General features: G+C 40.9%; 1 protein-coding gene across 2 annotated transcripts in view; it reads right to left on the bottom strand.

Moving 5' to 3' along the window:
• LOC309563610 (mannose-binding protein C-like) overlaps positions 1–22,830 on the bottom strand; it is a 606,610-nt gene that overhangs the window by 444,427 nt on the left and 139,353 nt on the right. The window contains exon 1 of one of the 2 annotated variants that reach the window (XM_082268113.1): positions 1,427–1,603. The exons of the other annotated variant lie outside the window; for it this stretch is intronic. Coding sequence (XP_082124239.1) covers positions 1,427–1,589 — 163 coding nt within the window. The 5' untranslated portion in view covers positions 1,590–1,603. Of the gene's footprint in view, positions 1–1,426; positions 1,604–22,830 lie in introns of those variants that run through there. 2 annotated transcript variants of the gene reach the window in all.

The following is a 22,830-nucleotide window of genomic DNA, read 5'->3' as shown; positions in this document are numbered from 1 at the left end:
AATGCTAAGCCTCCATGATAGAAAAAAATGGAAATACAATGAATGAGAAGGATGGGAAAGTTGCTAGAGGAAATGGCTAGATGATACTGGACATTCTCCAGCAAGCAAATAGGGTGGGCTTTAGCCACTGGGATATGCCAAATATAAATCCTATCAATTCTATGAAGAATGCATCTATTCCGTTTTCTACATATATTTGAAAGAATGTTGGGTAAAGGTACAGAAGATGCTATGGCAACTCTTGGTGCTTATTATGATCTACCTTGTTCTGTCTCACCCAAAAATGTAGATGAATCAGTGATAAATTCCGATAGATTATCTTACCTGTAAATCCAGAATTTCCCTTTTCCCCTGGAATGCCTTTTGGTCCAACTTTCCCTGGAGCACCTATGATTCCCCTTTCACCTCTTTCACCTGTAATACATGTAATACAGAACAATAATACTGACAGATTGCAATTTGATTGTGGTATAGTAAAAGATGCCATGTATCATACCTAATCCTAATACATTATGGCAAAATAAATGTCTCCTCTCCATTATAAAGTAAATGCCGCTGATGTAAGGTCTCTAAACCCTTTCTGTTTACAGTAGTGTGGTCAACTTTTTTGATTAACAGGCTCTGAAGTGTGACATATTTACAGGACGCACATACTGTTAGGTGAATTTAATGCTACAGAAAGCTGTCAGAGACTGCAACAAGAGATAGTCAAAGACTACAGGCAGGTTGCAAGAAATGGTAAGAGGCAACAGACATGCTACCACAGATGTTTAGAGACTGGAGACTCATTATGCAAGACTGTTAGAGATCATTGCAATAAAACCTTTAAAATCAATGCTTATGACTTTTTTGCTCCCTACATCCCTTTTAAAAACTACTTGTACAACATGTGATGTTTTCCTCAAAAAGATTCAAAATATCAGAGCAAAAAAAAAGAAAAGGGGGCGTACTGCATAAAAAAAGTAAAACAGTATGTGCAAAATTAACAAAACCATTTAACTACTAGAAGCCAGTCTAAAGAACAAATATTGTCTGCAGGGGCCCCAAATGCCACACAGTAAGTGCCAAAAGACATCAGGCTGGGCATCAGGAGTCTACAGCACTGAACCAAGAGCTTGTCCACGTAATGCACAGCAAGGAGTAGAGGTTGTCAGAAATATCCTACAATCAGACCCACATTTAAAATTATTGATTCCTGGGGGGGGGGGGGGGGGGTAAAAGCAATATTGAAATGTACAGCACTGAACATTAGCATTATGGCTCATGAAGACATTGCATGTCCTCAACAAATTTTTATCAGGCATTTCATTTTCTGCCAGCCAGATGACACTGCAGCATAAAGATAACTAATATGAACATTTCAAAATTATGTTTTTTTTAAGCAAATGTTGACATTAAAGTTAAAGTAAAAAATAATGAATCTCACCTGGATCACCCTTTGGTCCAATAGTCCCATCTCTTCCATCTCTACCATTTAAACCTGGAAGCCCTTGTACAACAGAACACGTGGCTGGTATTTCTGAATTCCCCAGGGCAAAAACCACAGCCACAACAACTAGGATGCATCCACACTTTGTAAGATGGTTCATAGTTCAGCCGTTCAATCTGTGGCAAAATAAAAAAAATTGGTTCCCTTCATGTATTACATACTGAATATTTATTGTTCAACTCATTAAATGGATGACTAAGTTAATGTGATAAAATAATACTTGCCTAGGTATTGTTGTAGTAATTCCGTTTTCTTTACTATCTATATCTGCTCCCAATCAAACTGATATCCCAACAAACCAGCTCTATGGCATCTGTTCATTTTATTTGCAAAGATATCGATTATTCTGGATTGTCTTGGACTTTGAAACTGATGAACGAGGTCAGTGCCTATATCTTTAGAATGTGTGTGTTTTTCATACATTCTCCTTTTAGTAAAAATCTGAAAGTTTACTACTACTGTAGATAAGAAAAAAGGGGAGTGTGATGATATAGACTTTCCTATAACAGCATTAGAAGAATAGACAACCATGTGAAATGCCCCCTTTAGCTATTATAATATAGTTTTTTTTTTGTTGCAGTGAAATGTAAAGGTATAAAAATTCAGTTCACCTGAAAAGTTCTGGTATATCCCCCTTTCCAAAGCTAAGACATTCTAACATGTTCTGGAAAGTCTTGATGTGTCATATTTCTCCCACTGTGTGGTATTTTTCCAAAACAATGCTATGCAAAGAAAAAGTGGTCCTATTCTTAAGTTCCTCATCCAATCACTGCTTAGGTTGCGTTGCTAATGTTGGACAACCTAACAAAACTGATTGCTGAAGTGTTTTACATTCCTTGTTTTTATGACTACTGTGTAGCTGTCCAGTTTATTGCAGCAATTATAAGGCAACAGCATGAATATGAGAATGGCACCAACGGATCTCAATGTATGTGCAGTATAGCGGTCCCTGAAAAACCAACACGTTTCGCAATTGTAGCTTTGTCAGGGTACTACAAAGACAATTTCATATTGATTTGCCCAATAGGCAGAGGTGGCGCCCTTTATAAGCCGGTCACATGACCGGAAAAAGCAAGGCAGTACACACTGGAGACGCTGTGCGGCGAGGTATGAGATGTTTTTTCTGGGGGTAACGAACGGAGGCTGTTTTTTCCTCTATGTAAGCCATCCCTAATTATATTTACTAGCACATGCTCTTTTGGATCTGTCCTTAGGTGGGATGGTGCTTTAATTTTGCCGGGCTTTGTACTCTTTGAGTCCCTAACAACAGGACACTATAATAGGCTTTCTCCTCGTCCTTATGGTTATAAAGTCATAGGATTAAAAGGTATGCCATTATGATCTCAATTTGGGGGAGACTTTTTATTTTCTTCTCCCCCCCTCTTATTTGCGTATATCTACCATACACTCATAATATCTATTTTTGCTTTTAAACAAACAGAATCCATGGTGGCTGGTACAACTTTCCATATGTGACCAGTGAGGATCTAATTCATCATTGCCTATGATATATATTCAGAGACTTCCCTGGTACTCTGTAACATAACCAGCCCTTTTTTTTTTCATGCAGGGGCCTATTTTGCCTCCAATATGAAATTTATTCCCCACCACTGACATTGATCCACTTTAAAGGGCTCCTGACGCCTGCACAAGAGTGTAATTCTCCTGCCTGCCTTATCTACAGGTCAGCATAATCATGAAATTGTATACCAATGTATTATTTGATGTGATGTAAAATTCTGATTATAACGTATATATTTCTTTCATATTTCTTTAGTGCAGCATCTATTTGGTCTTTGTAGTACCCTGACGAAGCTACAATTGCGAGCCTGCACATACATTGAGATCCATTGGTGTGGTATATTTGTATCCATCACAAGCATATAGTAATCACGAATCCATGTATTTTAATATGTCTATTTTGTAATGTCATTTTTGTTTGTTTTAACCATATGGCAATAAAGTTGTATATGTTTTTTACATAGTGGTGTTGTAATTGCATCCCTCCAACCATACACATGCCGATATAGTCCCGCTTTTCTGGACCTCTCTTGGTCTTTGTGCTTCCTTTTTTGTTATACTATTGGGGATGATGGCATGTATATCACGGTATTATATTTTTGAACTATGACTCTTAGGGGGATAACACACCTGTTCTTTTCCTATCCGTGATTGGTTGTAGGGATGCACCCTAATACTAATATTATATGTCTATAGGGTCTAAACATTTATATTGTTAAGAATGGCAGAATTTTTTGGCAATTAATGGGAAGGATACATGCTTAAGATACAAAAAGAATGCTCAGACACGGTGGGGAACGATCTGGAGACAGAGGTGGCTATTCAGAAACTGCAGAGGGCCTTCGAACGTAAGGCTAGCCTTTTTTGGCACATTAAATATTTTGAAAAGTACATTGAGGAAGGGCTGAACCCGAAGGGTTTGAGGGTTCAGGTATTCCCCAATGTCTGGGAGACCAGCCCAGAGTTTAAGGGTCAATGGGAGGCGAACTTGAGAACATGTTCTAACACTATGATGAAATTATTAATGGACTATTACAAACAGGTTGAATCGATCGATTAAGAAATTAATGTGATGAAAGTGGAGTACGGGCAGATCTTTTCCAAAAACTTGTTTAAAGAGAGGGAAATAGAATTGCGAGAATATATAGAGAAATATACTAGAGAGCTCATTCATAGAAAAGAACAAAAGTTTTCCAGAGACAAGTTGGCATTTGGAGGGGGTTACGCATATATGTGGCCCCAAAACTCTAACAGTAGGAAAACATGGAGAAATGTAAAAAATAAAAATATACCAAATCGGGACTTTGATAGTGAATCAGACTCTAATTTATCTTAAACTTCTCTTCCCTCTCGTTTTTCTGAGACAAACCAGCCTAGGAATAGATCATCCAGGAAAAGGAATAAGACTCCAGATGATCGAGAAAATTCGGACAAAAAAAGAATGGTGGAGGGTATCACTCCTATTCACACTATGCACAGTAATGGTGAAGGGATGAATCACGCAAGTAATGGCATGGGCATGGGCATGGCCCTTGGACCTCATCTTTCCAATATGGAGATAAGTAACACTGTGAAATCTAAAAAGACAAGCACTTTAGCTGAATCACACACTAATCGCACACAACAGGCTCTCATTACCACTTATACAGGGGTACTCTCCCCAAATACGTTGGGAGCGACACCACAAATTTTATCTAAACAAACAGAAAAAGAACTATGACACGAAGCACTGCCCAATAATTTAAGCACTATCCATGCACCAGATATAGATGCACTCACGATTATTAAGTTATCATCATATAAATTATCCCCTAATGAAGAGAACCTCCTTAAAAGAGGTCTTAGTTTTTGCCCAGACCATAAACCTACCCATTTCGACACTGTTAAATATCTTAATTTATTCGCTCGAAGACTAACCTACAAATATATTTTTGATAAACAACGCATTAAAGCCAGGAAGGATAGGGAAATGTCCGAAATGTGGAAGGACTTTACGGCCTGGGATTTCCGGGCGTTAAAGTACCTCATGCAGCTTTTGGACGAAAATGAAGATTTTGAGGAGGGCATTACATCTGATAACGAACCTACAGACAGTGATACATATGGTGTCCCTGAGTCTGGTGGTCAGCACAGGATATCATATATATCTGATAGTATGCCGTCAGTCAAAAATAAATCTACAAAGTTCCCTCCCCTTCAAACCAACCCCAATATTTGGGCTTTCGTAAACAAAACTACAGCAGACATCAATCGGTTAGTCATTAAACAACAAAAAAATGCCAACCTGCCTCCCCCTCTTAAGCAGGCCATTACATCTCTAAGCAAAAATCAGGATATCGTGCTCAAGCCCTCTGATAAAGGGGGAAATATAGTCATAATGGACCTTTCTGGTCCTTCTGGTTACAAAGTCATAGGATTGAAAGGTATGCCATTATGATCTCAATATTTGGGGGAGACTTTTTCTTCCCCCCCCCCCCTTATTTGCGTATATCTACCATACACTCATAATATCTATTTTTGCTTTTACACAAACAGATTTCCATGGTGGCTGGTACACGTTTCCATATGTGACCAGTGAGGATCTAATTCATCATTGCCTATGATATATATTCAGAGACTTCCTGGTACTCTGTAACATAACCAGACCTTATTTTTCGAGTGGGGGCTTATTTTGCCTCCAATATGAAATTTATTCCCCACCATTGACATTGGTCCACTTTAAAGGGCTCCCGACGCCTGCACAAGAGTGTGGTTCTCCTGCCTGCCTTATCTACAGGTCAGCATAATCATGAAATTGTATACCAATGTAATATTTGATGTGATGTAAAATTATGATTATAACGTATATATTTCTTTCATATTTCTTTAGTGCAGCATCTATTTGGTCTTTGTAGTACCCTGACGAAGCTACAATTGCGAAACGCGTTGGTTTTTCAGGGACCGCTAGCCTGAACATACATTGAGATCTGTTGGTGTGGTATATTTGTATCCATCACGAGCATATAGTAATCACGGATCCATGTATTTTAATATGTCTATTTTGTAATGTCATTTTTGTTTGTTGTAACCATATGGCAATAAAGTTGTATATGTTTTTTACATAGTGGTGTTGTGATTGCATCCCTCCAACCATACACAAGCCGATATAGTCCCGCTTTTCTGGACCTCTCTTGGTCTTTGTGCTTCCTTTTTTGTTATACTATTGGGGATGATGGCATGTATATCATGGTATTATATTTTTGTAGCATGAATATGAGGTTATCCAGAAAGTTGACACAAGGTCGTTAGTGGAACTGTGTCCTTTGGTCTAAGCTAACACTGCCACATTTGAAAATAGAAGAACTAACATGTACACTGTATGGTGTTAAAGTTTCTAGACACTTGATCATCATACCTACAGTATAGGAGCTGGTTGGAAATCCCTTTCCAAACCAATGGACATTAATGTGGAGTTGGCCTCCCCTTTGTGGCATTAAAAGCCTTCACTCCCCTGAGGAGACTTTTTACAAGATTTTGGAGTGCATCTGTGGGAAAAGAACATTTGCAAGACCAGGTACTGATGTTCAAAAAGAAGACCTAGCTAGGAAATGGTAATAAAATTTCTCCCAAAGGTAATAAATAGAGTATAGGTCAAGGCTATGTGCAAGCCACTCTGTCAAACCACGTCTTAAAGGGCTTAGCTCTGTGCACAGGGGCATAGTCAAGCTGAAGCAAGATGGTCATTCCCAAACTTATTGTCATAGGATTAGAGGATAACAATAGTCTAAAAACATTTTTGTATGCTGTATTACCCGAACTCTTCACTGCAAACACCGGATATCAATAATTTGAAGGGGTTTCCACTTACATTTGAATATTTATTAAGTATAATGGTCGGGTATCCACAAACGTTTAGCCACATAGTGATGTTAACAAAGGTTTAATCTGTTTAAAGGAATAAATTGTTTCATTATTTAATTCCGTACTAAACTGAACCTGTGGAATTAATAAAATACTTAACCGACAGCTGTAGGAGATGACAGCACAAACTGTCAGTATGTACCATACATAGTTAAAGGTTTATGGACACCTAAGTAAGCTTTAAAAGACATTAAAGCACTAGCCAGCACAGTTAAGTTTTAAGTATTCCTTTTAAAGGCAGTTTTTTTTATAACGTTAATATTTTTTTTTTTTGCAATAAAGAACTTTATTGAGGTTAATTAAGCAAACATTAACAACAATGAAATAGCTTATCACATAATGCATAATAAGTCCATAATGAAATACATCCAGGCACCAGAAAGAGTAGGCAAAAGCAATCTAGCACAAACCAAATGCTAACACCTAGATATACATCATTGCAATATTTGTAACATGGGTAAGGTATGGACCAAGTCGTCCACACCTAGGGGCCCAAGGGCCCAAAGAAGGAAGAAAGGAGGAAACAAGATAAAGATGAGAGATAAGGAGCGTAGGATGAGGAAAAGCGTATGATAGGGGGGGGGGGGCGGGGGGGCATGGGGGAGAAGGAAATACAATCAGATCATCTATAAAAGTAGTACATAATTTCAGGCAAATTGTCTAACGGGTAATGAGGTTTGAATAAGCAGCAGACAGTGTAAATTCTGTCCAAGGTCTCCAAATTTTATGAAAGACAATATCGTTTTCTTTCTTAATGGCTACAATTTCTTCCATTTCATACAGCAATTTAACTTTATCAGCCCACTCCTTTGTCGAAGGGATAGTTTGGGAGTTCCAGTGAAGAGGAATGATGGCTTTTGCCGCATTCAGCAGATGTCTAGACAGAGATTGCTTTTATTTCTTATAGGAAAAATTGTTTACGTGCAATAGGCAGCTAGCAGCATCTAGAGTAAGGGTAGTGCTTGTGATGGTTTTGATCAGGTGAATGATCTGCGTCCAAAATGGCTGAATTTTAGTACACGACCACCATACGTGAATGAAGGTCCCTCTCCCCTTAAGCACCTTCAGCAACTGTCAGAACTCTGCGGGAACCAAGTCTTTAATTTTACCGGAGTGAGATACCATTGTGTAATAATTTTGAACGAAGTTTCCTGAATCTTAGTGCTAAGAGAACATTTGTGTGTAAAACACAAGCCTTCTCCCAGGTTTTGTCTGAGAAAGAGCAATTCAGGTCCCTCTCCCAAATTGTTTTGTATCCGTCCGTCGCTTGTGTGGAGGGATGAGATATCCATTTATACGCCTGAGACGTGGTTTTGTAGCAAGACATTCGGTCCCCGCAGATTTTCTCGAAAGCAGTCACCGGGTTGGTCAGAAGGGATTTGCGTTTATGGTTCTGAACAAAATCGTGTAATTGCATGTAGTTCCAGTAGGAAATTGTGTAACCTTTAGGTTTTACCTCGTTAAATTCATTGAAGGATAACAAACGAGATTTCGTAAAGCAGTCTTTAACACGTAGTGGAGCATCAGTCCGCTGTGTGTTTGCAGTCTGTGGTTTGAAATCTAAGCTGGGGGGGAAGTCCAGATTATTTGTAATTGGAGTCATGGGGCCAGGGTTTGTGACTAGTTGGTATTCTGTAGCTAAGTGATTGAAAATAGATAATGTGGTGGAGATCAAGGGGTGCTGCCTAACATCCGAGGGGTAGTTATAAGGATCCGTCCAAATAAGTTGGTGGGAAGGGATTCTCGAGTAGCCTATCTCAAGATCCATCCAGTCTTTGTGGTGGGAATGGCAATGCCAGTCAACCACCCTTGTTATGTGCGAAGCTTGATAGTATTTTAATGAAGTCGGGCAGACCAATTCCCCCTCTGATATTAGGCAGTTGTAGGAATTTCAAATTAATTCTAGGTTTCTTGAGGGCCCACACAAATTGTCTTTGAATGGAGAGAAGATTGCGAAAGAAACTATTCGGGATTTTAATCGGGAGGGCATGAAACAAGTAGAGTAGTCTGGGTAGAATGACCAGTTTTAGGATAGCTGCTCTCCCAAACCACAAAAAATTCTTTGAATTCCAACTTCGTAGGTCTCTACTTATTCTCCCTAAAAGGGGGATGAAATTTGCTTTGAAAAGAGATTCAATTTTGGGGGTGAGCTGTATTCCCAGATAATTCAGTGACTTTGTTTCCCATTTATAGGGGCAATTGCGTTGGGTTAATAATTTTGTGTCTGTAGACAGGGAGATATCCATCGCTTCGGATTTTGAATGATTTATTTTAAAATGAGATAAAAATCTGAATGTTCGGAATTTAAGGTTTAGATTTGGTATCGAAATATGGGGCTGGGTAATGTAGAATAATAAGTCGTCTGCATAAGCAGATTCCTTAAAGTCCCTATTCCCAATTTGGAAGCCATGGATTGCCGGCTCTGCATTCACATGTCTTATTAGCGGCTCCAGGGCCAATATGAAAAGGATCAGGGATAGGGGGCATCCCTGTCTAGTCCCATTTCTCAGATGTAGAGGTGTGGAGAAAATGTTGTTGACTTTGACCTTAGCTTTGGGGTCTGCATACAGAGCCCCAATCCAGCCCATCATGTTGGTGCCAAGACCAAGGTGGGGGCACGTGGCCTGGAGGTAGTCCCAGGCCACTCTGTCAAAGGCCTTTTCGGTGTCCGTTGACAGAATCAGGCCTTCTAATCTATTTTTACATGCTTCGTGGATCAAATTCAGCGATTTTATAATGTTGTCTCTGGCTTCTCGGCCAGGCATAAAGCCTACTTGTTCCGGCCCAATGATGAGGTGCAGCAGAGGTTTAAGTCTATTTGCTAGAATTTTTGCCAACAGCTTAACATCTAGGTTGAGTAGGGAGATGGGCCTGTAATTAGCGCATAAGGTCGGGTCTTTATCTTTCTTAGGGATCACCGTAATGTGGGCCGTTATGAATTCAGGAGTAGGGATGATCGAACTTTTGAAAAGTTCGGTTCGACCAGAACACCCGAACTTCACGAAAGTTCAGCCCGGATTTCAGAACCCCATTGAAATCAATGGGACCCGAACTTCTGTAATCAAAAAACACAATTTTTAAGCCCTAAAACCCAATAAATGCCCCTAAAAAGTGCCTAGGGTTCTGGGTCATGCCCCATTAACTATTAATCACACAAAAAAAAGTTCTTAAAAATTGTCATTTTTGATAAAAAAGCCAATTATTGAAAAATTTAAAAAAAAAAAAAATAGATTTTTTTGATTTTTACTTTGGATTTAGTATCTGGGGGGGTCTAAAAGGTGTGCATGTGAAGTTTCAGCTCTGTAGAATGTCCAGAACCATGAAAAAAAAAAAGATAATTTTTCAGTAGAACAGGGATGTGGTTCGGGAGCCTCCTTTAACTTTAACACCTATATGATCTTTTTTTCTGGTTCTGGACATGCTACAGAGCTGAAACTTCACAGGTACACCTTTTAGACCCCCCAGACACAAAATCACACAAAAAAAAGTTCTTAAAAATTGTCATTTTTGATAAAAAAGCCAATTATTGAAAAATTAAAAAAAAAAAAAAAAAAAAAGAGATTTTGGATTTAGTATCTGGGGGGTCTAAAAAGTGTACATGTGAAGTTTCAGCTCTGTAGCATGTCCAGAACCAGAAAAAAAAAGATCGTTTGTATTAGAAAACTTTAAGCACAGGAATATGGCTTCTCTGCTGTAACACCTTGCCGGTTTAATAGCAGGCATTTTTTTGGGTTCTTTGCAGTCAGGAAAAACATCTGAACTTGTGTATAGTGGTACTGTGCACAAGTTCTGATGTTTTGCCTGCCTCCAAAACCCTCCAAAAAATGCCAGCAAAAACACACCTGGGCATTTTTTTTTTTGACGCTAGCGTTTTTTTTGGCATTTTTTGGGGTTCTTTTGAGGCAGGCAAAACATCTGAACTTGTGTATAGTGGTACTGTGCACAAGTTCTGATGTTTTGCCTGCCTCCAAAACCCCCCAAAAAATGCCAGCAAAAACACACCTGGGCATTTTTTTTTTTTTGACGCTAGCGTTTTTTTGGCATTTTTTGGGGTTCTTTTGAGGCAGGCAAAACATCTGAACATGTGTATAGGGGGGATATATAGACATATATGTCTGAATATATACCCCTAGACATATATAGGTGTGATAGTAGCAGAAATAAATGCTTGCGCTAATGAAATCATTTACAGTAATATATTTCTGCTACTATCACACCTATATATGTCTAGGGGTATATATTCAGACATATATGCCTATATATACACCCTATACACATGTTCAGATGTTTTGCCTGCCTCAAAAGAACCCCAAAAAATGCCAAAAAAACGCTAGCGTCAAAAAAAAAAAAATGCCCAGGTGTGTTTTTGCTGGCATTTTTTGGGGGGTTTTGGAGGCAGGCAAAACATCAGAACTTGTGCACAGTACCACTATACACAAGTTCAGATGTTTTGCCTGCCTCAAAAGAACCCCAAAAAATGCCAAAAAAAACGCTAGCGTCAAAAAAAAAAATGCCCAGGTGTGTTTTTGCTGGCATTTTTTGGGGAATTTTGGAGGCAGGCAAAACATCAGAACTTGTGCACAGTACTACTATACACAAGTTCAGATGTTTTTCCTGACTGCAAAGAACCCAAAAAAATGCCTGCTATTAAACCGGCAAGGTGTTACAGCAGAGAAGCCATATTCCTGTGCTTAAAGTTTTCTAATACAAACAATCTTTTTTTATATGGTTCTGGACATGCTACAGAGCTGAAACTTCACATGTACACTTTTTAGACCCCCCAGATACTAAATCCAAAGTAAAAATCAAAAAATCTCTTTTTTTTTTTTTTTTTTTTTAATTTTTCAATAATTGGCTTTTTTATCAAAAATGACAATTTTTAAGAACTTTTTTTGTGTGATTTTGTGTCTGGGAGGTCTAAAAGGTGTACCTGTGAAGTTTCAGCTCTGTAGCATGTCCAGAACCCCAAAAAAAGATCATATAAGTGTAAAAGAGGGGTCCCACCATCCCTGATCTACTGAAAAATTATCTTTTTTCTGGTTCTGGACATGCTACAGAGCTGAAACTTCACAGATGAATCTAGAGTCATGTATTTTATTGTTTTGTTTGTCTCTCATGTAAGAAATGTGAGAAGCAGATTGCAGGTCTTTGAGGGCCCTGGCTAGATATTTGCTGCTTTTCTCACCATATTCATAATAGATTGCTCTATTAAAGTAGAGAGATCTTTTAGTTTTATTGTTGAGAATATCTGCCAGAGCTTTCCTCGTATCCGTCAATTCCTGCATGAGAGACTGAGCTAAAGAAAGTTTATGTTGAGCCTCCAAAAGAGTGATTTTGGAAACCAGGTCATGTATTTGTTTCTCCTTTTCTTTCTTCTTTCTTGCCCCAAATTTGATAAATTCCCCCCTAACCACACTTTTATGGGCCTCCCATATGGATATGGGAGAGATGTCAGGTGAGGAGTTCTCCTTAAAATAATTTGTAATGGTTGAGAGTATCTCTTCTTTAATTTTTGGGTCAATTAAAAGGGAAGGATTTAGTCTCCAATTAAACGTTGGTTTACTAACTTTATCAGTAGCGATGGTGATCGAAATAGGAGCATGATCGGACAGAGCCATGATGCCAATCTTAGCTTCTATTAAGTCTGGAAGGTCTCTATGGGAGATAAAAAGGAGGTCAATCCTAGCGTACTTGTTGTGCGGTGCTGAATAGTGTGTAAAATCCTTCTCTGAAGGATGTAAGGAACGCCAAGTGTCCACTAAGTTCAGCGACCTCAGCATAATCCTAATTGTGTTAATTTTTTTGTACGCTAAACTCGATTTACCTGTGGAGGTGTCCTGAAGGGGATCCAACGGGATATTGAAGTCCCCCCCAGGACAACGCACCCCACCGCGAAGCTTTTGAGTTTGTCTATAAGTTTAGCACAGAAAGACACGTGGGCCTTGTTGGGAAAGTAGACATTGGCTATTGTCGTTGGGCGTCCGTTTAGAGAACCATCCAAGAAGACATATCTACCCTCCGGGTCAGCAAGTTGTTTATCAACAGTAAAGGGGGCATTTTTACTAAGTAAAATGGCTATTCCCTTTGTTTTTGCCAGTGGATTCGATGCTGTGTAGATCGTGGGGAAGTGTTTATCGGTTAATTTTGGAGTTTTATTACCTTTAAAATGTGTTTCTTGCAAAAACACGAATTGGGCTCTACTTTTTTAAGTTCAGTCATCAATTTCCTTCTCTTCTCGGGGATATTGAGGCTGTTTGCATTATGTGAAATGATCGTGGGGTGTTTCCCCAAATGTAAGAAGGCCATTATTCAAGAGATCGCTGGTAAATGGGCAGAGGGGAGGTGGTGGGGGGTAGGAAAGAAGAAGACAAGGATAGGTAAGATAGAAAAAAAAAAGAGGAGAAGGAAGAAAAGACAAGAGTCTAGACAAGTTGACCAGAAAACAAGTCTCCTCGTCAACCAAGATATTAGGCTTTTATCACAAAAATAGATAAAATAAATATCAACTATTAAATTAGCCTTTCGGGTGTAGTGGAAGGAGCGCAGGCAGATAACACCCAAGGGGTCCGTGTATTCCTATGAGTCAAGATGTGGTGTCTCGAACCATAGGAAGACGGCTCCTTAGTAAATTAGTCAAAACAATAACACCTAAATGAGTTCTGCGGCCAAAGAAACCAGAACAGGATTGGCCTGTTGATACCAGAATTGAAAAGGAACAAGAAAATGGCAAAAAGTCCTCGGTAAAAGTCCCTAGGCGACATGAAAACTTTGTAAACTGTTGAGTTATGAAGATAGATAACCTGTGCCTAAGAAGAGCCTATAGTAAGGGCCCAACCGAATGTATCCTATGTAGAAATCCACAATAGTCTCTTCAAAGAGTGCAAGACATTCTGTAATATGAGCAGTATCTCAATAATCATGTGTGTGAGAGACAATACCTTAGAGTAGGGGGGCATTGGAAATGAAAGGGATATCTTCTTACATGAGAAAGTCATCTTCCGGTTGTATCTCTCAAATGGAGTCCGCAAATGGCATAGTCTTTAGATGATGTCTCTGTGAGCTGACCTCTTGAATAGAAAAAAGGCATGTTAAAGGACATGAACGATCAAGTTTCAAGCATGGATTACCACCATAAGGTCATGAATGAAAATGCAGCAGAAAGAAAAACATTAGATAACTGAAAATGAACCACTAAGGCAGATGATCTGGGGTAAATTGCTATAAGAAAAAGGTCCGTCTCCCAAAAGAGAACTACTCTACTCGAATCTCCTCCCGTGTAGGATAATTTGATCTTACTAAATTGGTGACCACTGGAGCCAGATCATCAATAGCAATTAAATCAGCAATTGTTCCATCTCCTTTGCGAATGACTATGTATACTGCAGCCTCTCAGAGCCCGCCCGAAGGAGCCTCCTAAAATAACACTGGTAAGTTCCTATCCGGCCCGAAAGAAGCAGTGAAATTCAACTTCTTTACTTTTCTTCAAAGGCAATTGTGCAAGAGAGCTGTAACTGAACGGTGGGGGCCTCTAGTGGTAAGAGAAAGAATGTGCTGTAAAACTAAATGGTTGATTCCATTTACATATCTTGCGTAGACAGCATCCTCTAGAGTGAGCTAACAGCGCCATCTGCTGGAAAAAAACAGAAGGGCCCAGATAAAATGTATAAGAGCATAAACCATTTAGTGATTAACGAATCCAAGCGGTAGAAAGATAACTCAGGGCCCAAACCAACAACTGGGGTGAACATAGACAAATCGGCAACAACAGTGGAAAGCAACTAAGCACCTTTTGCTGCAAAGCCCACTAGTTGTAGTCTCTAGATCTTGGGGTTTTAGGAGGGGATGAAGATGGTAAGTGAGAACCTTTGTTCTTCGCCTTTTTCCCTTTGGTGAAGGGAGATCTGTAAGTGGAAGGTGATCCTTCAAAGGTCAGGTGATTAGTTGGTGATGCTGGTAAGAGAACTCTGCATACCATTCCGGCAAGTCAATGTGATCTAGGTGGAGGCTGGAGCAGAAGGAAGGCAGATCTTCTGGAGTATGCAGAAGAAATTGTTTTCCACGGAAGGTAGCCTGGACAGCAAAAGGATATTTCCATCTATAGGGAATGTTTTTGTCTTTCAAGGCTTCCAGGATTGGTCTCACAGCCCTCCTGTTTTTCAATGTGATTGGTGAAAGGTCTTGAAAGAGCAAAATCTGTGTTTCATTGAACAAGATTTGTTCGTTCTGCCTAGATTTTGCCAGTATTTCTTCTTTTAACGTGTGGCTAGTTAGGCAGCAAATCACATCCCTGGGAGGCATGGAGTCTGGGGCTTTCTGCCTGAGGGCTCTATGTGCCCTGTCCATTTCGATTGGGGATTCCTATGGCCTTTCTAGTAAATTATTAAAAATGGAAGTTAGAGCAGAGCGGATGCTGTTACCATCTACAGATTCAGGGAGACCTCCCACTCTGACGTTATTTCTTCTGCCCCTATTATCGAAATCCTCCAAATGTCTATTCATCGCAATTAAATGGCTGGAATGAGTGCTGGTAACGTCCTCCAGTCTTTTGATGGCCTTGTCCCTCTGTTTGCCCGCTCTCTCCACCCCTGCCATCTGGTCGGTCAGTCTTACAATGTCCGCCTTTAGGTCAGTGATAGCCGCCGCAAAGGAGCCTTTTATATCGGCCGCAATTGCGGTCATATCGTTGAAGGTTAGTTGTCAGTAGGTGGTAAGTCACTTACTGTATCTTCTGATGCCGCTATCGAGTCCGTTTCAAAATCTTCCTCCATTTCTTGTGACAGTCTCCTCGCCATCTTGGATCCTGTGGTATGCTTCCGGGCTAGTGCCTGGGCCCTGAAGATTTCTGCAATGATCTTGCCTTTGGAGGACTTAAGATTCCTCAGATTCTTGCCCTGGGAGTCTGCTTTAAGTATTTTGCCCATAATTTAGCGAAAATAGGTGCAGATGCGGCCGCAGAGTGTGTGAAGGAGCCGCTTCAGGTCCGAAGCTCCGGTCTCAGGCAGCCATCCACGCTGCGCGCCAAGCCACGCCCCCTAGTTTCTTATTTATTTTGCAAAAGTGGCTTTTAAGTCATAGAAATAGTCATAGACATAGAAAGTAGTCTACAGAAATTGAAGATTTCAAATCAAACACTTGTAGAATTTGTGATTCATAGGAATGAATTACATAGTTACATAATAGTCAGATTGAAAGAAAGACACAAGTCCATCTAGTTCAACCTATAACATGGAAAAATAAAAAAATATACAAACCAATATACACAATCCTATCCACAGTTGATTTAGAGGGACAGGAACAGGCAAAAGACCGCATCAAAACATGATCCAATTTGCTCCAGCAGGGGAAAAAATTCCTCCCTGATCCCCCAAGAGGCAATAGGATATTCCCTGGATCGACTTTACCTATAAATGTTATGTCCTTTTTTAAAGCAGACTACTGATCTGGATAGAACCAGCTCTTGAGGAAGTATACAGTATTCCACATTTCCACAGCTCCTACTGTGAAGAAACCTTTCCATATTTGGAAATTGATTCTCTTTTCCTGCAAATGTAAAGAGTGCCCCTTTGTCTTCTGTGATAACCTTAAAGTGAATAATTCAACACCAAGTTCACTATATGGACCCCTTATGTATTTATACAAGTTGATCATATCCCCTTAATCTCCTCTTCTCAAGAGAGAATACATTTAATTCCTCTAGTCTATCCTCATAGCTGAGCTCCATAATTCCTTGTATCAGTTTAATCAGTCTTCTCTGCACCTTCTCCAGTTTCCCAATATCCTTTTTGTGAACTGGTGCCCAAAACCGACTTACACATTCCAAATGAGGTCTGTGATAATGATTTTTACAGAGGCAAAATGATATCTTTCTCTCTAGAGTGTATAACTCTCTTAACCACTTACCAACCAGCCACGTAGACCTACGTCGGCTGACTTTAAGTGGTTGTACCGGGGTGATGCCTCTAGCTAGAGGTACCATTGTAGAGGTCACCCTGGTACCATTTTTTAGAGCCGGAGGTCGGCTTTCCAGTGGTAATGACCGATGCAGCTCGGGAGCCGCTCGATCGTTACCCCAGCGAGCGGGAGGGGACGCCCCCGCTGCCTTCCACGGCTCTGTCCGGGTCTCCCGTCCCACCGGGAGACCGGAGCAACCACCAGCGCATCAGCTGGCTGTTTAGAGTCCCGATCGAAGCCGGATATGGCTTCGATTGGGTCTCCGATGACTTAACCCGGAGGCGGTATCCATGAAGTCACAGCCGGGTTACTCGGCTGCTAAAGGCGCCGGATTTAAAAAGTGAATGTATTCAAAAATGCAGTTTTCGGCGTTTTGAATACATGGAAGTGTATTGGAGGGGTCTAGGGTATTTTAGACCCCCGATCCCTCCATAAAGAGTACTTGTCACTGCCTATTGCTGTCACAAGGGATGTTTACATTGCTTGTGACAGCAATACAAGTGATCAGATTTTCTTTTTTTAAAAACCTCTGCTAAAATTTAAAAAAATAAAATAAATAAATAGGAAAAAAAATAAAAATGTTAGCCGCCCCCGTCGCCGTTTGCTTGCACTTGAAAGAAAACGTATATGTTAAATCGCAATTAAAACCACACATGTGAGTTATTGCCACAATTGTCAGAGCGAGAGCAATAATTTAAAAAAAAGAGCTAACTCTAAACTGGTAACCGTTAAAATTTCTTAAAGCGTCACCTATGGAGATTTTTATTGACCATAGTTTGTCGCCATTCCGCGGGTGTACGCAAATTTAAACCGTCCGTAACATGTTGGGTATCTATTTACTCAGCGTGACATCATATGTCAAAATGGGCTAACTTTACTGTCTATTTTTTTTTAAAAAATGCAGTAAAATGTAATTTTTTGTAATTTTTCCAAAAAAATGGCATTTGAAAGATCTCTGCGCAAATACCACGTGACAAAAAATATTGCAATGACCACCATTTTATTCTCCAGAATCTTTGCTAAAAAAATATAATGTTTGGGGGTTCTAAGTAGTTTTCTAGCAAACAATACTGATTTTAACTTGTGAACAAAATGTTTCAAAAATGGACTCGGTCCTTAAGTGGTTAAAACAAGAAAGGATTTTGCTCGCTTTGGAAACTGCAGCTTGGCATTGCATGTTATTATTAAGCTTATGATCTACCAAAACACCCAGATCCTTCTCCACCATTTCTTTCCTCAGCTGTACTCCCTCTAGTATGTATGATGCATGCATATTCTTAGCCCCCAAAAGCAGAACTTTACATTTATTAACATTACACCTTATTTGCCACATGGTTTCCTAATAAACAGTGCATTGAGGTCATACTAAAAACAAACAGTGCAGTGCAAATAAACATATGACAATTAAACATCAGCAAATTGTTTTTAAATCAGTCCAAAGTCCAATAGGAAATGTCCTGGGATAGTAAAGTAATATATTCCCTGTGAGAGAGTATCAGATGCAACGACACCTTGGGTGAATGAGCCCACCACCAGCACAGAATGCTCGCTTACCTCAAGATATTGACCCCTGAACCAACAGGATGGTCAACACTTGTTCCCACTATCAAGGGAGGAGTAATGCCAGATGCAAATGGTCCTGATGGTCTCAATGCTTACATCCGACCTGATCAGGATGAAAAATTAAAAAATCAAACTGCTCTCCGTTTGGCAATAAAATTCACGTTTTAACACATTAAAACATTTGCAAGAAATTCCTCTTGTTCTTAGCATAAACGTAGTGTACAACATAGAACGCAAGATCGGCTCATTCGGATCAGCTCATTCAAATCGCAGTGAGTGAAGTCACAGATCGCAGAAGGCTGTAGTTTTAGTGAGTGCGGCTGCGTAGCAGCCTTAGAATTTATGGTTTTCATGGCTGCTATATCTTGAATTGGGTGATGCTGTGGCTCCACCCTGCTGACGAAGTCCCGTAGAAAGTAACGCGTATGGGAGCATATCTAATAGATACAGAACGGCACACAGCAGCACTTATCAAAAAAGGGACTATCAGCAATGGCATAAACCCTTAACACACCCTTTAGTCTGGATTTGAAAAGCAACAGAAATGTTCAAAAACATTTTACTGCAAATTATTTATTTAGATCAACATTTGTGGCACCTCTGGCAATCCGTTACAAAACCCTATTAAATCAGCATATAAATATACTTAAAATTAAAATGACAAACTCCAACACATGCAATAAAAGGTATGGAAGAACCCCCTTATGCACAATGTTCTATTAACCAAAAACATAAAATCATATGTAAAAAGAAATTATATCTACCACAGAATAGAGGGAGGGGGGCAGTAATCTGATACCAACTACCTGTCTGAAATGAAGCAGTTCAATTCTACATTCAACCCTAAAGGATTAAGGACTTTAGTTTCAAAAACTCAAAAAGACTTAGGTGCCTAATGAACTTCCCCCCACTCCCAAAAATCTTAGACCTCTGAGGTCCCTTCATGACATATTTATTATTATTATACAGGATTTATATAGCGCCAACAGTTTGCGCAGCACTTTACAGTGTGGGGAAGACAAGACAGTTACAGTACAATTCAATGCAGGAGGAATCAGAGGGCCCTGCTGGTTAGAGATTACAATCTAGAAGGGAGGGTCAAGTGAAACAAAAGGCAGTAACCGAGGGGGATGGGCAGATGGATAAAATGGAGGTAGAGTTGTTAGGTGTGTGTAGGATAGGCTTCACTGAAGAGGAGGGTTTTCAGAGATTGCCTAAAAGCTAATAGAGTAGGAGATAATCGGACAGATAAGGGTAAGGAGTTCCATAGGATTGGAGAGGCTCTGGCAAAGTCCTCGAGGCGAGCATGGGAGGAGGTGACAAGGGAGCTAGAGAGCAAGAGGTTTTGAGAGGAACGAAGAGAGCAATTAGGTTGGTATTTTGAGACTAGGCTAGTGATGTAGTTGGGGGCTAAGTTGTGGATGGCTCTGTAAGATGTTGTTAGTATTTTGAATTTGATTCATTGGGTGAGCGGAAGCCAGTGCAGGGCTTGACAGAGAGGAACGGCGGACACTGAGCGATTGGTAAGATGGATGAGTCTGGCGGCAGCATTCATGATGGATTGAAGGGGGTATAGCCTGTGTAGGGGTAAGCCAATGAGAAGGTAATTGCAGTAGTCGAGGCGCGAGATGACCAGAGAGTGAACTAGGAGCTTTGTTGTGTCTTAGGTTAGAAAGGGGCGTATTTTGGAGATGTTGCTGAGGTTAAGGTGGCAAGATTTGGACAGCGATTGGATGCGGGGCTTGAGAGAGATTTCAGAGTCCAGGACAACACCTAGGACCTTGGCATGCAGAGATGGGCTGATAGTAATTCCATCAATATTGACAGAGAGATCAGGGGAAGGGGCACGTGGCGGAGGAAAGATTATTAGCTCGGTTTTGGAGGGATTGAGTTTGAGGAAGTGGTGTGACATCCAGACCGATATATCAGATACTAAATTAGTGATACGTGCAGCGACTGAGGGAGAAAGCTGAGGGATGAATAAATAGATTTGGGTATCGTCAGCGTAGAGATGGAATTGGAAGCCGTGGGAGGCTATCAAATGACCCAGAGAGGAGGTGTAGATTGAAAATAGGAGGGGTCCAAGAACAGAGCCTTGGGGGGCCCCAACAGAGAAGGGAAGAGGAGAGGAGGAAGTGGAATTGTAAGTAAAACGAAAGGTGCGGTTGGATAGGTAGGAAGATAACCAGTGAAGAGTACAGTCAAGGAGACCAAAGGCATGGAGTTTATTGAGGAGGAGGAGGGGATGGTCAACCGTATCAAAGGCAGAAGAGAGTTTTAGGAGGAGGAGTACAGAATAGTGTCCATTGGTTTTGGCCATTAGTAGATCGTTTGTCAGTTTTAGGAGAGCAGTTTCAGTGGAGTGTTGAGGCCGAAATCCAGACTGAAGGGGATCAAGGAGGCTATTCTCGGCAAGGTGGTCGCACAGTCGGTTGTAGACCAGACGTTCAAGGAGTTTGGATAAAAAGGGGAACAAGGAAATAGGGCATAGGTTGTTAAGATCGGTTGGGTCCAGTGAGGGCTTTTTAAGTATTGGGCTGACTATGCATGTTTTAGAGAGTTGGGGAAGATGCCAGAAGAGAGGGAGAGATTGAAGATGTGGGTTAGAGAGCAAAGAATAGGGCCAGAGGGTGAACATAGCATTTGCGAGGGAACAGGATCCAGAGGGCAGGTGGTTAAGTGGACATTAGCAAGTAGTTTAGCAACCTCATCTATAGTGGTGGGGTTTAATGAGTGCACCTGTGGGCATGAGGCATAGAGGATGGCAGGGATCTGAACGGCAATGATCTCCTTACGGATTGTATCAATCTTTTGTTTGAAGTGGTTGGCAATCTCCTGGGCAGTGAGTGAATCAGTGGGTGGAGGCAGTGGAGGACGGAGTAGAGAATTAAAGGTAGCGAAGAGTTGCCGGGGGGCGAGATGATAAGTTGTTAATGAGAGTGATAAAATAGGTCTGCTTGGCAGTGTGGAGACTGGAATTGTATTTTTAGAGGGCAGATTTATATTGGTTGAAATCTTCCTGAGACTTAGTCTTACTCCATAGGCGCTCAAGAGCACGGCTATGCTTTTCCAGACTTCTAGTGTTATCTGTTTGCCAAGTTTGAAGGGGTCGTGGTCTGATTCGGTGTGTAGTGAGGGGGGCCAGAGCCTCCAGGGAGGCTAAGAGTGAAGTGTTGTAGACAGAAGTGGCTAGGTTGGTGCAGGATAGGGGTGCGATTTTGTCATAGAGGCGGTCGGTGGCAGAGTAGAGAAGAGAAGGATTGAGATGGCATAGGTTTCTGCGGGTAACTGTAAGGTAGCTTGCGGGAGAGGAGATGGAGGAGAGGGAGAAAGTGAAACTAATAAGGTAGTGATCAGAGAGAGGGAAAGGATTGTTTGAAAGGTTGTGCTTAGTGCATAGGTGGGAGAAAACAAGGTCAAGGATATTGCCTTCAGAGTGAGTAGAAGCATGTATCCTTTGCTAAGGTCAAAGGAGGAGGTTAGACTGAGAAGTTTGGAAGTGGCAGGAGTGTTAGTATTAACAGGGATGTTGAAGTCACCAAGAATGATTGTGGGGATTTCAGAAGAGAGAAAGTAGGGGAGCCAGGCAGAGAAGTCGTCTAGAAAGGTCGACACTGGTCCAGATGGGCGGTAGATCACAGCTATCCTTAGAGAAACAGGGGAGAAAAGACGAATGCAATGTACCTCAAATGAGGAGAGCGACAGAGAGGGAGGTGGGTGAAGTACTTGAAAGGTGCTATGTGGGGCTAGAAGGATCCCAACACCCCCTCCCTTGTGTCCATTGGGTCTGGGGGAGTGAGTCCACCATAGAAGACCACCTTGGGATAGGGCAGCAGGAGATGTAGTGTCAGATTCATGAAGCCAGGTTTTGGTGATGGTAAGTAAATTTAAAGAGTTAGTGATAAAAAGGTAATGGAGAGAGGTGAGTTTATTACAGAGAGAGCTGGAGTTCCAAAGGGCACAAGAGAAAGGGAGTCTGGTCTTAGGAAGAAGAGAGATGGAAACTAGATTGTGCTGATTGCGGCTGCAGCCAGAGGGTGCAGGGTAATGGGTGTGTTGAGTACAGGTAAATGATGGAGGCCGAGAGTTTGGGAATATGTCTCCTGAGGTTAGGAGAAGCAGAAAGGTGAGGGTGGTAATATGAGAGTGTGATTTATATGAAGGGACATGCCCCAGTGTCCTGGAGGTGTGTGTGTGGATTTAGAAATAGCAGGAGATGGTATGTGCAGTAATAAGGAGAGGACAGTAGTGAGGGTGATATATGTAAGCTTTGAGGTGGAGAAGAGGGGTGAAGGAGAGATAGTTTAAGGATAGAGGACATGGCTGTCAAAAGAAGTGGTAGAGAGTGCATGTTACAAGGAGCAAGAGTTGATAGGGTAAATTAGGTCACCTGCTATGTGGTGTAT

The sequence above is a fragment of the Pelophylax lessonae genome (genome assembly GCF_965119305.1).
Source record: "Pelophylax lessonae genome assembly, chromosome: 9".
NCBI classification, from domain to species: Eukaryota; Metazoa; Chordata; class Amphibia; order Anura; family Ranidae; genus Pelophylax; species Pelophylax lessonae.
Note: the sequence above shows the minus strand (reverse complement) of the source record. Positions and strands in the feature narration are given on the sequence as shown.